The sequence below is a fragment of the Topomyia yanbarensis genome, chromosome 2 (genome assembly GCF_030247195.1).
Source record: "Topomyia yanbarensis strain Yona2022 chromosome 2, ASM3024719v1, whole genome shotgun sequence".
NCBI classification, from domain to species: Eukaryota; Metazoa; Arthropoda; class Insecta; order Diptera; family Culicidae; genus Topomyia; species Topomyia yanbarensis.
The window spans coordinates 117,368,240-117,385,320 of record NC_080671.1 but is presented as its reverse complement, the minus strand read 5'-3'; the positions used below and the strand labels follow the sequence as shown (position 1 = coordinate 117,385,320).

The 17,081-nt window shown below is 38.9% G+C and overlaps 1 protein-coding gene across 4 annotated transcripts in view; it reads right to left on the bottom strand.

Moving 5' to 3' along the window:
* Positions 1–3,170: 3,170 nt before the first annotated feature.
* LOC131679296 (ATP-binding cassette sub-family C member Sur) overlaps positions 3,171–17,081 on the bottom strand; it is a 296,617-nt gene continuing 282,706 nt past the window's right edge. For all 4 annotated transcript variants that reach the window (XM_058960005.1, XM_058960006.1, XM_058960004.1 and 1 more), the window contains exons 26-28: positions 10,010–10,301; positions 9,693–9,889; positions 3,171–3,711 (exon numbers count right to left, since the gene is read on the bottom strand). In XM_058960005.1, the coding sequence (XP_058815988.1) occupies positions 3,526–3,711; positions 9,693–9,889; positions 10,010–10,301 (675 nt within the window). In that variant the 3' untranslated portion in view covers positions 3,171–3,525. The remainder of the gene's footprint in view (positions 3,712–9,692; positions 9,890–10,009; positions 10,302–17,081) is intronic.

Genomic DNA, 17,081 nt, shown 5'->3' with positions numbered 1-17,081 from the left:
AAAGTTTACGTAGACTTTTATTTTTTGTTATTCTCGTATTACTAATTATAAATGGGATTTAAAGAGAGTTGTATTCAAAATATCGGTCTATTCAGTATTTATGCAGACACTTCAAAGCTAGTACACTATTGAGGTAACTACTCGTTAAGCGACCACTCAACCCAGAACCCACGATTTTTTTGGACAACCTCACACAGTGTTGTTTCTTGCGTATATTTCGATATAGTTTTGATCTAGGAATAATACAAAATGACAGTTCCAAAGACGATCGCCCAAAATTCCTCTCGACGGAAGATTTTGACTGTGAAATCATCTGAGACACCACTAGTTAGCAGACATGCATGGACCATTAAATGCATGAACCATAAAAACGTAAAAAATGGTCAAAGTTAAGCATTGTAACAGCAAAACACCCGATTTTTAACAATAAGTGGATTAATTTTATTTTTTATTTATTGATTTCGGTGGTTAAAGCAGTAGTGTAGTTCAACTTCTACAACAAAGTGTTTACTCGAGTTAATCAGTTTCTCTTGCAATCATTTACACTGATTTTAAAATATTTAAACACCCGTTAAATTTTACGTCTATATATTGAAATTTGTTCACGAAAAGTGAAATTTGTGTGCATGTTTGGTTTATTATTTTAGTCTAGATGATAGTACACATCGACAGTATTATTTCGTAAATGTTTCTTATAATTTAACAATTTTGAATGCACCAGTAAGGCTCAAAAAGTGTTTAGCAATTCTGCATTGTTCGCACACTTCGGCCAAAATTTAAGCTAGTTATAGCAATATATCTTTTTACATAAATTTGAGTGACTAACCTTGAAAAGAAGTATTCCGAACGTTGAACAAAAGAAGTTTACAAACGTTGGAAAGCACCTTGAATTGGTACTAATAGATTTGATCAATCATAGACAAAAAACCAATGTGAAACACCTTTCTTTAATATTGAAAAAGTTTGAAATAAATCTGAAGGCTAATTTTTAATTGAACATTATAATGTGCTTCTTGCTAATTACACATTTCCCGCGAATAAAAAAAATTAAAAGTCTACGTAGACTTTTGGTGGAGGGTGGGGGGGGGGGGGGTTTGGTAAAAGTCTACTAAGGTCTACTAGGGGGGAGGGGGGGTTAAAAATTCTCAAATTTCGGTCTACGTGGTTTATGAACGGTCCCAAAGAAGATTCGTACCGATACGATTCCGGGAGGGTGGGTTTCTATTCTACTGGAACTGCGATTATACGGACGAAGTCTACGACTATGTGAAATTCAGTTTGCTTGATTCACTTGTGTTACATTTTTCTTTGTATATACGTCAGTAGTGTCTGATATATCCCTCTGCACGGTGAAATTGTATTTCTTTTGTATGTTCCAATGTTTTCCGTTTGAAGTCATATGGCATTCACGGAGATAACTAGGAAGCTTGGTGCAAAATTCAATCCCGCACACCGACGATGAGCAGGAACCAAGAGTAAAGACGACCAAGGGATTTTTTTCCTAGCGGATCTTAATCCGATTACGCAAATGAATGGAAGCTAATAGCTATTGAAAGGTTGATTGGAAAGGAGTGAAAGCAAAATTCCATTCCATTTACTCAAAACGGACTGTCTATATTCAAATGAAGTCCAGAAGCACGATGGCCTGTGCAGTTTTCTAGCGCTTACGGCTCGTGAAAAAGCATGAAATAGGTATTAGTAAAATGGAATCATAACAACAGTTCTATTGTTCTATTCATAGATCACCAAGTATCTATTAATTAGGGGGTGGGGAAAATGTTGGCCCAAACCGATTCCATCGTTCCATTTGGAGACGACGTAGCGTAATTGATATGGCACGTGTATATTATACAGCTGACCTGGGTTCGATACTGAGCTCCCGTACAGGATTGGAAGAGAGTCAAAATTGCTCAAGCGGGCCACCCCAATTTAGGTGAAATCGCAATTTCGATGAAAGATTCAATTTTTTGGTAGTATTTGACGTTGCAAAACCAAATAATAATATTTATAGCTACAATATTGAGGTTTCAAGTTTTTAGTCCGTTTATTTTTAAAAAAATACTACGGCGAGTTATTTGATTATTGCTATTAATTATTATTAATTATTATTATTATTTTTCGACCCATTTCTCTACGATAGACACATAAAATATGTAGTTTTTTTTTATCATTTTTTAATAATGAGATTGTTTATAAATCTTACCAGGACCGTTGGCGAATTGATGTGTAATTAATGTTCGATAACTAAAAAGTTGTACAACACTATGTCACAGTTGAGCACCCGTGGCTAATTGTACAGACCGGGAATGTTCGGTTAATCGACTCACGCACCACACTTTTAACCATCCGAAAAAACTACATTTATTTGGAATTAGTAAAGTTAATTATGATTGATGCTCTACCGTTTATTCAAAGTAAATAGGTACGATGCAAAGCGTGGTTTATTTGGAACTGAAACTGCCCTCGTATTCATTGCGATTTGATGGGTCAATGGTGAATATCGATCACGATCAATCCCGAGCGATGGGTGATCGTGCCTAATGGTATTTTATATATCCTACCTACTAGTGATAAGAGTAATGAAAGGCATATATAATATAATTGTGATAAAACGAGATCAAGTGATCCTCGTCTTGTGGATCATCTTTAGTGTTGCCAGACGGAGCCGTTTTTCTTGGCTTTAACAGAGATAATAATCTTTGAATTGGGACAATTTGAATATGTATTTTTTTCGACAGTAGCGATTTTCAATATAAAAATTTGCATTTGTTCTTTTTCTTTGATATTTTGATTTTTACAAAGGCTGATGCCGAATTTGAAAATCGCCCATCTAGCAATGTGGGGTGAGCCAAACATAAAGCTTTCTCACTAATATAGCATCAGACGATTTGGAAAATTTCTTTGTCGAGAGAAGATCGCCTCGCTTGCTATTGGAAGCAATTCATGGTTTGGTCGACTTTTCATACGAGACATTATGCTCTATACGATTGCTTTGATTTCGAAAGATAGAAATAAATTGCTTCGATTTATTATGGGTATATCCTTCATTTTTTTTTCAAAACGCCTTACTTCTGGCCAGTCTACTGCCCCCAAAATAAGTGTATCTCTTGTTTTACCGGAAGTTCTTTTTCGTTCAATACACATACAACATAAAGCTTATTATACACAGTTTTAATCAATACTCCAGCTAAAAAGATAACGATAAATTAAGCCATTATGGCAGACCGCCGCTAAACAGCGTGACAAGCAATCTTATAATTGCACTCACTTGAGACTGAGTGTGCTGGTTTCCATCGAGGATTTTCATCCATATCTGACTCAACTTTCCGCTTGTTTAGAACCCGTACAGTCTATCCGCCGAGGAGGCGGTCAAATGAGGAACAACAATACAAATACCTTACCTGAAGCCTGCCGGCAACTACAATGAAGCTAAATTGCAATTCATCCATCCAGATTGTAATATCAACCAACCCCTGTGGGGTTGAATCAGTACCACCGGATCACTGCTATACACGTACATTCCAACTACTCGGCTATCCGAGTAGTACCCACCATGCTCTGGTGTTGCTGGTAATCGGTCGATGCTTTCAGCATGGCTGCGAACTTGGAGCCGGATCTTTTCCTCAGCAGCCGGGGGCACCCGTCCTCGACGATGTTACCCTGCTCCAGCACGATGACTCGGTCGTAATCGAACAGTGAGTGCAATCGATGCTAATTTGGTGAAAGAAAGGGTGAGAGGAATAAGCTGTTAGGAAAAGAGCTAGACAAAACAAACAACAGTAACGTTTTGGGGTTCCCTGGTTGATGGTTGAACCATTATTTCGTTTTTTTTTCTAGAATTTTGAATTTTCTTTCATATCACGTCGTTAACTTTTTTTTTAACAAAACGAAATTCTTGAAAAAATTAACAAACGCAAAAAACAATAAGAATCTGTTTGAGGTCATCATCGGAAAAGTGTTTTATATCCTAATTTGAAACTTTATAGGCCTACCGTGCACTAGTTCATTTTAGCACATCTATTTATCTCATTTGAACACATTAGTGCCTGCTACCTCTATTCAGCGCATTAGCGCAACTGGTGGGATGAATAAGGATGCGTTGTACTCAGGGCCGTCTTAAGACTACATGGGGCCCCTGGGCACTCTTGAGCTAGGGGGCCCCTACAATTGAAAAGCTATAAGCAGCTGTAGTAGTACGATGATCAAAAAAAATTCCCAGCTTTTCGGTACAGTTTCCACTCCATACCACCCTGAAGCTCTTTTCCAAATTTAAACCAAATCTGTGAACCGTGTTGACATTACTTTAAAAATAAAGTGGGATTTAAATTATACTGAGAACAAAGACGAATTTAGATTTCCACAACCTGGTGTCGTTGTCGATATCCAAATATCGTCATGGACTTTTTAACTACGCTATAGTATTCCCAGACGGTGTAATCTGACCTTCATAGTTGGTAGACGTTGTTTGCTTCCATCAAGAAGAAGAAATGTCGGGGTTGGGTTACGCTACCAAATGTCCGATGTTCTTCAAATACCCTCAAACACATGCACATTGCCGTGACTCATTTATTCAAATCTAGGGGAAAGTCAGGATGTATGTGTGTAAACACTTTAAAAAGGCCATTTTCAACTTTTTTATTGGGATTTCATGATATTTGTCTACAAGATGGTTTATTTATTCTAGATAAGGCGGATGCATTACAGAGCAACATTATTGGTATTGTGTCAGTCTAAGACTGATCATGCAAAATGAAACTTGCCAAATCCGACCGATTAGTGTCGAGTCTTCGTAAGACCTCAAGAAGTTACTTTTGGGCATTTCCATGTGAATTTGTTCATTTACAGACTCAAATATGACATAGAAATAAATATGTTTCCACATCCGCAAATCGCTTGCCAATCAAAGTTTTCTAGTTGGTTGACTAAGGTTGGGTACCTTCCAAATTTTGTATACGTAGTGAGCCAAATTTTTGTTTGCTGTAGTTAAAAATATATTGAAACTTGAATCGAAATGTGGAATTGACGTTTTAACTGGTTTAATAACCATGCAGTGCCTCGTTTTCTACCGCTCTGATGCCCTTTAAAGAACTTGATCACATGGGATACGGTGCAATGTGGGATTCCAAGCTGCTACAGATCTATACTGCCGCTTGAGGCATATCAATAAAATCGGACGGTTCGTTGATCTAGTTTTCTGCTCGAAGGAATATTTTGTATTTCGGTCGAGAAGTCAGTATCCCCCTTCTGCACGTCGACACGCACCACCCACCGCTAGTTATCACGATGCAATCGCCTGGTTGCCCGGTTATGTCGGTAGTTGTTCCAGCTAGCCAACTGCTGAATTATCGTAAGATTGAATTTTCCGAGCTGTGTGACTATTTGCTCCATCTGGACTGTTCAACGCATCTAGGTAACAGTGATGCAGATGCAATGACCATAAACTTCAGCCGAGTAATTCAGGACTGGTTACAGAATAATCTCCCAGTAAACGGGAGTGTTTCCTCGGCATGGAGTACATCGGCGCTGCGAGTTCGTCGCAGAAAACGAAATGCATGCCAAAGCAAACTTCGTTGCAAACAAACGCCTGCCACGAATCACGACATTCACGTTGCCAGAGAAGCATACCGGAATCTCAACGCTGTTCTGTATAGATCGTAAGTATAACGAGTTCAAGTAGGCTTACGAAGTAATCCTAAAGGATTTTGGAACTTTGTAAATTCCAAACGGAAAAATTCCAGCGTTCCTTCCAATGTGTACCTCGATGAAAAGGCAGCGTCGTCCACTGCAACAACTTGTGAATTGTTTGCCAATCATTTCGCATCCGTCGTTGCTCCCTCTTTAGCATCTGATCAGGAAATCGATATCGCATTAGTAACTGTTCCGAAAGATATCGCTGTCTTAAGCACCTTTTCGATTTCACCCGACATGTTAATAGCAGCTGCAAGAAAGCTAAAAAGCTCTTTCTTACCTGGACCGGATGGGTTTCCAGCTGCTATCTACTGTCGCTGTGCCGTCGCTTTGGCTGAACCTTTGTCTCGCATTTTGAACCAATAATTTGACCAGGCTAAGTTCCCCGACGTTTGGAAACAACCCTACATGTTCCTGGTGTTCATAGAGGAGAAAACACAAGTGGACATTATATACACAGATTTGAAATCTACTTTTGGCCGAATTGCCCATGAAATTTTTCTCAAGAAGTTGTACAATTTGGGAGCGCCCGGCAAGCTTACGTTGCGGCTACGCTCCTACCTTACGCACAGAACGCCTTGTGTGAAATTGGGCTCTTGTATATCGGCTCCGTTTATCAATAGATCAGGTGTACCGCAGGGCAGCAATCTGGGCCCACTACTTTTTTCACTGTTTTTTATGATATAACAGTAGTGTTAGATTCCGGGTACAAGCTCATATTTGCCGACGACCTTAAGCTGTACTTAGTCATCCAGTCAGTAGAGGACTGCCACCAACTGCAAGCACTATTTGATCTATTTGTGAAGTGGTGTGCAATGAATTAGCTTACTGTATATATTGCCAAATGCTCCGTGATAACGTTCCACAGGAAGAACGATCTGTTAATCTTCAATTACAGTATCGATGGGGTTGCGCTACAGAGAGTGTAATTCTTGACCACAAACTGTCCTTCAACTCTCATATGACCAACATAATTGCGAAAGCTAATCGCCAGTTGGGACTCATTTCGAAGATTTCACGGGATTTTACGCATCCGTACTGTCTAAATTCCCAATACTGCGCATTGGTCAGACCAATCCTCCAGTTCGCCTCGCCGGTTTGGAATCCGCATTACCTGACTTGGTGTTTAAAATTGGAGAGAGTGCTGAAAATGTTCGTACGCTTAGCTCTTAGGAACTTATCTTGGCGTGACCCGCTAAATTTACCACCGAATCGTGACCGTTGCCAGCTGCTCAATTTTGAGACATTAGAATGTCGTCATAGTATCCAGCAAGCTACTACCTTGGTGAAAATTTTAAACGGAGAATGGGATGCGTCTGAATTGCTGCCCGGCTTAGATTTCCGAGTAGCGAGGAGAACACGAGATACATCATTATTATTGTCGAGGTTCCATCGGACATCTTTTGGATTCCATGAACAACTGTCTTCAATGATTCGAACCTTTGCTCGTGCTGACGGTGCCTTTGAGTTTAGTGACTCCTCGAAAATATTTGCAAACAATATAAGAAGATTGTGTTTACTGTGATTATTATGTGTATTAGTAATAAGAATCAGGTCAGGTACTTGTAATTTTACTTAATTTTGTCCATTTAACCTTACGACAAGATAGTGGTTTTTACGCCCATTTGAAGGTGGCGCCTGGTAGGAGGAGGCCAACTCGAACGGACCTTTTTCCACCCAAATCATTTGAACTATTATGTCCGATGATAAATAAATAAATAACTGTCCCAATACACGCGATACAAGTATGCGTAGAGTGGCAATATAGTTGCCCCTATGCTAAAAAGATACAAACATTTTTTTGAAAATTAGTCTTTTGAATGGTTTTATATTCATTCTACGTGCGGGGCCCCCAAAATCGCGGGGCCCCTGGCCCTGGCCCAGTGTGCCCATGCGTAAAGACGGTACTGGTTGTACTCGACTTTTCACTTCGCTCAAACGCGTGTATTTCACATTTTCTAGGCCAGATTTTTTATTTTACTGTTACTGAGGAATTCCACGAAGATCCGTCCGAAAATCTTTAAAATCGTGACCGACCATCTTAGATTCCGATGCAACTTTACACGTTTCACCAGCATGGAAGACCAAAGATTTTTCACAGTTAATATAATTATTTTTACTCAAGAGCAATTTTTTAAAAGGGCGTGAAAATTTCTACATCTAGCATTTTCGAAAGAAAAACTGTTCGATTACCGTATTTTATACAACAAAACTATCATAGAACGAATTACAGGGAATGAATGTACGAAAAAATATACACTGAATAAAAAATGTTTATCATCATCAGTGCTTCCGAAGTGTGGGCTGTGCAAGTTAATTATGCTAAAGTTGAAGAACCGATCCTTGATCCTCAACCTGCACATTCTTTTATTGATCGGCCACCACCCGATCATCCACAATCCTTTAATGCATCGGAAAGTATGCAGGTGCTTCCGATGCACTTAAGAGACCTACAGTTCCACTTCTCGAGTTTCCAATCGGTAGTCCTTATTCTTTGCCTTGGTCTTCGCCGATTGTGCCGGTCCGTATAATCTCGTTGATTGTTCGTTGTTTGATTTTTTATGGCTGGTTTACAAGACCAATTTCCGGGGGACCATGATGCATAGTTTAGCTTAGAGTCCCTCGCTAGCATTCGGACGGTAATCAGCCGTCCATAACATGGGGAACAGACGCTGTTGTGGGCCGCTCCTAACATGGAGAACAGATGTTCCCTTTCAGGTTTGCCGAAGCAAACGACCATAGTTTCCACCGGTATTGGTTACCCGATCTTGCTCGTGCCGCGGCCAGTACCGCGCAGAGGTAGGGATAAGAGTTAAGTTAAGATTAATACACATTCCTGATTGACTAAGTTTAGTTCCTACCACCTTTTATAAACACGTACGAGATTTATAACACCTAACCAAATTCACAAGATTTATAGTAGAAAAGCATTAAATTTACTAAATGAAATTTACTAAATTAAATCAAAATCACTAAAAAAATTGTTTTTTTTTTCAAATCTCAAGTATTACATTACATTTTCTTCGTCAATTTATTTAACCCTAGAATGTTGCACTTACTTTTTCTACCTTAGAACGTTGCATCCACGCGTTGGATCGTAATTTTCGCAGGTAAAAATGCAAGCAAAATAAATGAATAATACATTACTTTCTTTGTTTTTTAATTGCGAAAACAGCTGTGAAGGTTAAAGTACGGACTTTATGTAAACAACGGAACATAAATTAACTTGAACAAAAAAAGAAGCGAGAAAATCCCAGTTTTGACTTTCTTCACAAAAATTACTAAAATTTTGCGAATTTTAAACCGATTTGAAAAAAATCAAATTATTCTAAAAGCTGAAAGAATCGGAACTGTCTAATTTGGCTTAATATCATTCCGCCAATAATTTGACCATTTGACTTTCGAGCGAATGGCATTTGCTCAAATGACCCGTTCGGTCAAATATCACTCGGCTATATTACATTAAACCAAATGACTTATTCGTCCTATTGACTTTTTCGACCATTTCAAATTCCGTCAAAAACGTTCGACCAAACAACGGAAGGGTTGTCGTTCGCCAAAGTTTCATTTCTGTTTCTTTAAGATTCTAATGGTGTAGAGAGTAAAGTTGTTCCCCTAGATTTCAGCCGTTTGTGACAAATCGAAAAGACTGAAACTGTCTTTCCAATACACTGTTGAGTGTACACTTAGATTTCTAGTTCATGCACAATTGCAGATGTCCTGAAACTGTACCGCCCGAATACATTAAATCATCAGACTGCTGATCCAAGAATAACTCTGTCTCATCAGCAATGTGCATATGTTTTATCCTGTCAGCTATCATAAGACACTCTTCCGACCGACGACCCATACTGTTGTTGTATGCATGTATATTCATCGAGCGCATCAGCAAAACAAATAAATATTCATCAGCCGGTTGACTTACAGAGCAACGCTTGCTCGACAAATCTCAAACAAACGAGCAAAATAACAAACAACCGAACGGCTAATACTGATTTAATTACCGCTATCGTGACCACTGTTCGGACTTTAAACGCTCTCCCGGCTGCCTCCAGTACCAGCTTTTCCGTTTCCAAATCGAGCGAGGAGGTGGCCTCGTCAAGCACCAAACACACCGAACCCCGGAGAATGGCTCGTGCCAGACAGAGCAACTGGCGCTGACCCGCACTAAACAGTGGCCGACCTTCGTCTATTTGCGTGTCTGCAACAAAGTAAGGAGGCCTAAGTAATGCTCAATGAATCAAGAAAAGTATTTGGTATGGTTATCTTTTATCGCACTTAAAGCGCGACCTCATTGAATTTGGATTAGCAATAAGCTCACCTAACCCATCCGGCAGTGTCAGCACCATCTCCTTCAGCTGTGCCAATTCTAGACAATTCCACAGCTCCAGATCGCCAAAGTGTCCCCGCGGGTCTAGATTCTCGCGCAGGCTACCCCCGAACAGTATCACCTCCTGGGGAATGATGGAGAGCCGGCAGCGTAGTTCTTCGCTGTTAATGCTGGCAATATCCACGTCATCGATCAATATCCGCCCATCGACCAGCTCGAGGACCCCGAACAAGGACAGCGCGAGTGAAGATTTACCGCTTCCGGTTCGACCGCATATACCAATCTGTCGGCGGGAAGGGGAGGAATAAAAAGAGAAAGTCAGTTGGAAATGGATGGAGATAAGGGAATGGATGGATAAATGAAACGCCCCGGAAATGAAAAACTGTCACTACAGTTCACAAACTCTTGAACGGCAGCAGCAAAACTCGATCCCTCTTGTCGATGCATGCGATGGTAGATGTGTGCTCTGCTTTCACCAGAACTGGTTAGCTGTTGCATTCAAGTACTTTTTAATTTCCACCCCATTCTGAAGCTAATTTCAGTTCATCAATTTGGTTGTCGGATTTTGCTGCAGTTTGGGTCGGTAGCGAAGAGATGCCAGATATTTTTTTTTTGAAAACAGACCGCTACTGAAATTGTCAGTATTCATGTTCTACCTTCATTATAAACAAAAATAATGCAATTGGGCCATCTGCACCAATTCATTACGAATGCCTTAAGGCTGTAAGTACGACATTAAATCAAATAGTTCATACTAAAATCGGTTCATTTGAAAAGGGATAACAAATCACATTAATTCAAACAATACTATTAAAAACTTTTTAGACTCACTAAAATAAAAAAAAACTTTTTTTTAATCTAAAATTTTATTTGAAACGGCTCAATACGTTAGCACAACTGAGCCGTGGGTCTTTTAACAAAAAAAAAAGCTTGACGGCGCCGGTGGTGTTGATGAGGGAGATACCTCTCTGAACACAGTTTTAAGTCGTGCACGAATAAAACCTTGCGTAAACTGAATAAATTATAGAAAATTAAAAAAAAAACAAATAAAGTTAAAAGAATATTGAAGCAAAAACATGAAACTAAGTTATCGAATTCATAAAATGGGTATAATGATTAATATAAATCAAATTAATAAAACAATTAAATCAAATTAGTTCAGCTCAAATGAAAATTTGACAATATTAAAAAAATAATAGAATAAAGAAAATTGTTTCAAACTAACAAATTGGATGAAATGAATAAAAAGAATTACTGAAGAGAATAATAAAATTAATCAAATGAAGAAACTGAATGAAATATATGAACCGGAATAACTAAGAAAATAATGAAATGAATGAAATAAATTAAATAAATTAAATGAATAATAAGAATAAAACAAAAAAAAATAAAATTAAATAAAATAATTAAAAAAAACAAAATGAATAGTATGGATGAAATTAACTCTTTCATGCCCAACTTTTTTCTAGCGCATATAAAGTTCCAAAACTGTTTTTCCTTAAAAATTTTGGAGTAAAGAAACACGAAAAACCTGTTTTGATCAAGATAGGTGCTTCTCTAGCAGTGCTAGAAGCTGCTATATTTATACCTTCCGATCCTCAGTACACATCTCCTGCAAAGTTTTGAATAGTTCATTTAGGCGGAAAAAGTAGTTGAAAACAGTCGAAATTAATAAGATTTATCGGTTTTCGAAAATATTTCAGGACAACGAAGATACATCAAAATAAAGTTTTGCACAGATAACTGAAAATGTCTCTGGCAGCACTACTCCAGTGGAATTCAAACAGAACAATTTCAATAAACTCAGTTCAACGGTTGATTCTTGTATCGGTTAACGCTTAAATAAAAGGTAATGGTCACAGTAATTTGCCTTACTTGGTTTTGTGAGGAAATTTTGTCTAACTCCAAAGTTAAAGCTGTTACAAAACGTTATGGTTTATAAGCAACATGGACAAGCAGGGTTAAAAACATCAATAGAACGAATAGAATGAATAAAACAAACATAATGAAAAAAATCGATCAAATTTATAAAAAAATTACAGCATGAAAGGATTAAAATGAAAAATTGAACGATAATAAAGTCTATAAAAATGGAATAATTAAATTGTGCCCAATTAATATTTTGTATGAACTGAATAAAATGAATGACCGAAAAAAATTAGTCGAATTATTTATATGAAGAAAGTGAATAAGTGTATGACCTGAAAATAATGAGTAAAATGCATAACACAACAAAGGAATAAAATAAATTAAACGAATGATACGAATAAAATGCATGAAATGAATAAACTGATCAAAATGAATCCAAAGAATGAAACGAATGAAATAGATAAAATTAGCTCACACGAACAAAATGTTTAACCCTTTCATGCCCAACTTTTTCCTAGTGCATGTAGGGTTTCAAAACTATTTTTCCCTGAAAACGGTGATATTAAGAAACACAAAAGCATTTTTTCATAAAGATAGGTGCTTCCCTTGCAGCGCTATAAGCTGTTCAATTTTTACTTTCTAATGCTCAATACAATTCTCCTAGAATATTTAAATTAGTCCAACTGCCTGGAAAACGTAGCCAAAGAGAGTCTAAATTGATAAGTATAATCAGTTTTCAAAACTATTGCACGATAACGAAGATATATGAAAATTTTTTTTCCGTCGTCAACGTAAACTGTCCCTGGCAGCACTGCTACATCGGAATCCAATCAGACTAACTGCAATAACTTCAGTTGTAGAGCTGATCTTTGTAACTGGTAATGCTCAAATAAAAGGCAATAATCAACTTTCTTAGTCTCACTGGTTTTTGTGAGCAAATCTTGTCTCAATCCAAAGTTATAGCTGATTAAAAACGTTGTTGTCCACAAACAACATGGGCATGAATGGGTTAAAAAGAATACCGAATAAAAAATGATTAAAATTTTAAAAAAATATTTAAAATTAGTAATACATTCAAAATAAAAAAAAACACAACGAATAAAATCCATGAAATGAATGAACTGTACAAACGAGTATATAGAAAGAAATTAAAAAAAACTGATTCAGATAAAGCAAAAGAATAAACGAATTGTACGAATTTGAGAACTAATGTTTCAGAAAGTTCTGAAAGGTTTATGAAAATCTTATTATTTGACAGCAATGACTGATAAATATACAATACACTTTCTAGTAATTCCATTTTTTTTGTTTTCACCTTTTCGTTTTCATTTTTAGTTTCTTCACGACGTCGTTCAAGATTATCTGGTATTTCTACTTTATTAATGGGTTACTCTATTCTAATACTACGAAAAATTTGTTTTATTACTACAAAATTATTACCGAAATGCAGTGTTTAATCCAAGGGGTAAGTACATCTACACAGAGCCGTAGCGTGGCCTTCTGGCGCCCCTGGCGAAGTCTCAGTCTTGCGCCCTTTACGGTATTTGTGCCCGGTATGCCACTAGTTTGTCCTTCCATACAAACCATCAAATTTTATAGCTTTTATAACTAGTTAGATACACTTCTACATCAAAATAAAAATTTAGAAGGTATTTAGCGTAGCGTGTAGGACATCAAAGCCCTGCAAGCTCTACATCCAACAAAACATCGAACGATTGAGCTAACGATATTGAGCTAAACCGAACCATTATATCACAAAAATGCATAGTTCGTGGGAATCGAGTACTGATACACAACCATGTACTGCTAGGCCCCATGCAAAACTGACTCAGACATCACTTCGTTAAAAGTTTAATAACTTCTTTTAACAAAGCCGGATTCACTAGCAGTCTTCGACAAAGTTGTAGACAATTAAATTATCTTTCTTATTTTCACTTACAGTGGTAATACGATGCATGCAGTGCCACCTAGCAGCAAAAATGCGAGCTACTGGGTTTTCGCCATGTAAATTGTCGAAAAATCCCATACAAACTTCAGGTACGTTGGTCCGGTAGCTAGACTTCTCCGATTTGCTTCAAATTTGGTGCAAGTACTCCTGGTGGGACCCGGAATCGACTCAGGGGTGGGCCGATTGCGTATTCAAAAATTCATTATTTTTCTGGGCAGTCTAATGTACACACATCAAGGAGACGGCTCTCAGAATCCGAAAGGCGCTAGTATCTGCCGTGAAGGAGTATGACACGGCAACGAGGAGGGTTGATGCAGCTGAGCGAGCATTAGCGTCGGCTAAGGCTACTGTCTTCCTAGCCCCTCTGAAACAGAGGAAGCAGAAGCTGATTGGAGTGGAGAACACGTCAGTTTCCGTGACTCCAAAGAGCACAAGAACCTCGCCAGAAAAGGACGTCATCCAACAAGAAGAAAACTGGAGTACCGTTGCAGGTCGAAAGGAGAGCTACGGCTTGTCAGAAAGCGCCAAAGTGAGAAGCAGTTCTTGTCAAAGCATCAACGTGTGCAGCGCTGCTCAAGAAGATCAGAGAGGTCCCGGAGCTAAAGGATTTAAGGGGAAAACGTGGTAAGAATCAGGCATGAAAAGTCACAAGTTTAAACCTTAAAGCCGAAGATGATGATTGTGTGCAAGGATGGAATGACGACGGAAGACAAGATGAGAGATACACAAGACGTCCAGTTAAAGAAGGAGTACGGAGGAACTCAGACAGCGATGATTTGTTTACCGGTAACCGCTACCGACAAGGCGCTGGAGGTAGGAAAAGTTACAGTTGGATGGTCGAGATGCGCATTGAAAATTGCCCCACGAGTGAATAAACCAACGGAGAAATACTTCAAGTGTTCAGGCTTTGGACATTTGGTAGGGGCTTGCAAAGGCCCGGATGGATCCACTACGACAGAAACAATGTGTGACGTCGCTTTGATTGCAGAGCTGTATGAGGTCCGCCCTGTAACCGGGTGGCGGATAGATCAAGAACGGCTGTGATACAAGTTATGGGCAGATTACGAAGGCTTCGTGATCGCCAAAATCAACGGCATCTTCAAGTGCAGGTGTTGCTCTCCTCCACGGTTGACAGTGGAGCAGTTCAGCCTGATGCTGGAGCAGTTAACCAAGCAGTTGATTGGTCGAAAGCCGGTAGTCATTGATGGTGATTTCAACGCTTAGGTTGTGGAATGGGGCAGTACAGTAACCAACACAAGAGAGTGTATCCTGCTCTAGCGAAGTGCAATGAAGGTTCCGTTAGCGCATTTCGAAGAGACGGGAGGGAGTATCTCATCGACGTCACATTCTGCGCTCCTTCATTGACGGTGAACATGGGTTGGAGAGTATACAAAACGTATACGCATAGCGACCACCAGGCGATTCGCTGCCGTATCGGTCAACAAAACTCTACTGCAGCACGAAGAAGGATGACCAGCGAGCGAAAGTGGAAGACGAAAGCCTTCAACAAAGAGCTCTTCGTAGATGTACTGCGACCGAACGGCGGGACCGAGAACGTGGATTTGGCTAATATAATAAGAAAGATTGTGACGGCTTGTGACGCCACAATGCCGCGAAAACTGGAAATACGCAATAGACGGCGTCCATCTTTCTGGTGGAATGACACGCTTAGTACGGTACGCGCAGCTTGTCTTAGAGCCAGAAGGCGGGCTCAGATAGCAATATTGGAGTAAGATAGAAATGAGCGCAAGACATTTTTTCGGGAAGCTAGGGACGATTTAAAACGGAAGATTAAACTTAGTAAACCAGATTGCCGTAAGTAGCTGTGCTGAGAATTAGTATTTGGGGCGACGCGTACCGAGTCGTTTTGGCGAAAATGAAAAGCTCAACGACGCCAGCTGAAATTCGTCTGGGTAAGTTGAAGATAATCGTTGAGGGTCCCTTCCCGAAACACGATCCAACTACCTGCCCACTGACACCGTACGGCGAAGAAGAAGGAGTAAACACGGACGATCGACTAAACAATAAACCCGTAAATGCATCAAAGCGCTCGACTTCAAAGAAAACCCCCGGTCCAGATGGAATACCGAACGTGGTGCTGAAAGTTACGATCCTGGCATATCCAGACATGTACAGGAGGGTGCTTCAGAAGTGTTTGAATGAAGTCAACTTCCTCGAAATGTGAAAGGTACAGAAGCTGGTGTTACTACTGAAGCCAGGGAAGCCACCAGGCGATCCGGCCTCGTATAGACCCATATGTCTACTGGATACAATCGGAAAACTCCTGGAAAGAATCATCCTTAACAGGCTGACGAAATGCACGGAGGGTAAGCGCGGACTATCCAAGATGCGGTTCGGATTTCGCAAAGAGCATCGACAGTGGAGGCAATTCGGACAGTGCTCGAGATTGCTGAGAAGGCATCTAAATAAAAGCGTAGAGGAGATCGATACTGCGCTCTGGTCACGATTGCACAGTGGTCCAGATCGCTAATTTAGGAGGAATTTTTACTTTCTGACAAACCTGTATAATTTAGCCGTATCATGTCTTAGGATGAATTTGTGTACTTTAGAAGATGCTTCTTTTTATTGGAATAGTTATTAGGGTGGTTCTAATTTATCTAAAATACGAAAATAAACTTTTTACTGATGAAAGATAGAGCTCCACAGTCTTCCACAAAGTTGTAAAGTAACTTATTTTGAATAAATTTGTTGAACATATTAAAGCTCTATCTCTTTTAGTTTTTGTTATACAAGAAATTTAAAAAAAAAGATTAGGGTGTTCCTGAAAAAAACGTTTTTTTAGTATAACTTTCGTATCTTTTACTTTTTGTTAACACAACCTTTGAACAGCTTATTGAAAACTTCAAGCCGAGTATTTTTCTCCAAGACACCGAAGGTCTAACTTTTTTCTTTAAAAAGTTATGGACACTTTTCGTTAAAAAAATAGCCTATTTCAAGGCTCAATATCGCTGATGCGGGCACCTAAAATTGAATTCTGTTTCCACCACATGAAAGACCATACTTATTAGTATATTTGAGCAAAAATTGGCGAATACGATATTTTTTTAAAATTTGCAATTTAGATTTAAAGTTTGTAGTTTTGCAGGTTCAACGCATTAAAGCATTTACACACATATCGTTGTATTATGAAAAAAGCCACTTTCAAATATCATTCTCTCATCGCAGCAAGCTTTGCATAAGTGAAACGACTGTCAAAAAAGGTTTCTGATTTTATTCGTTTTAAAT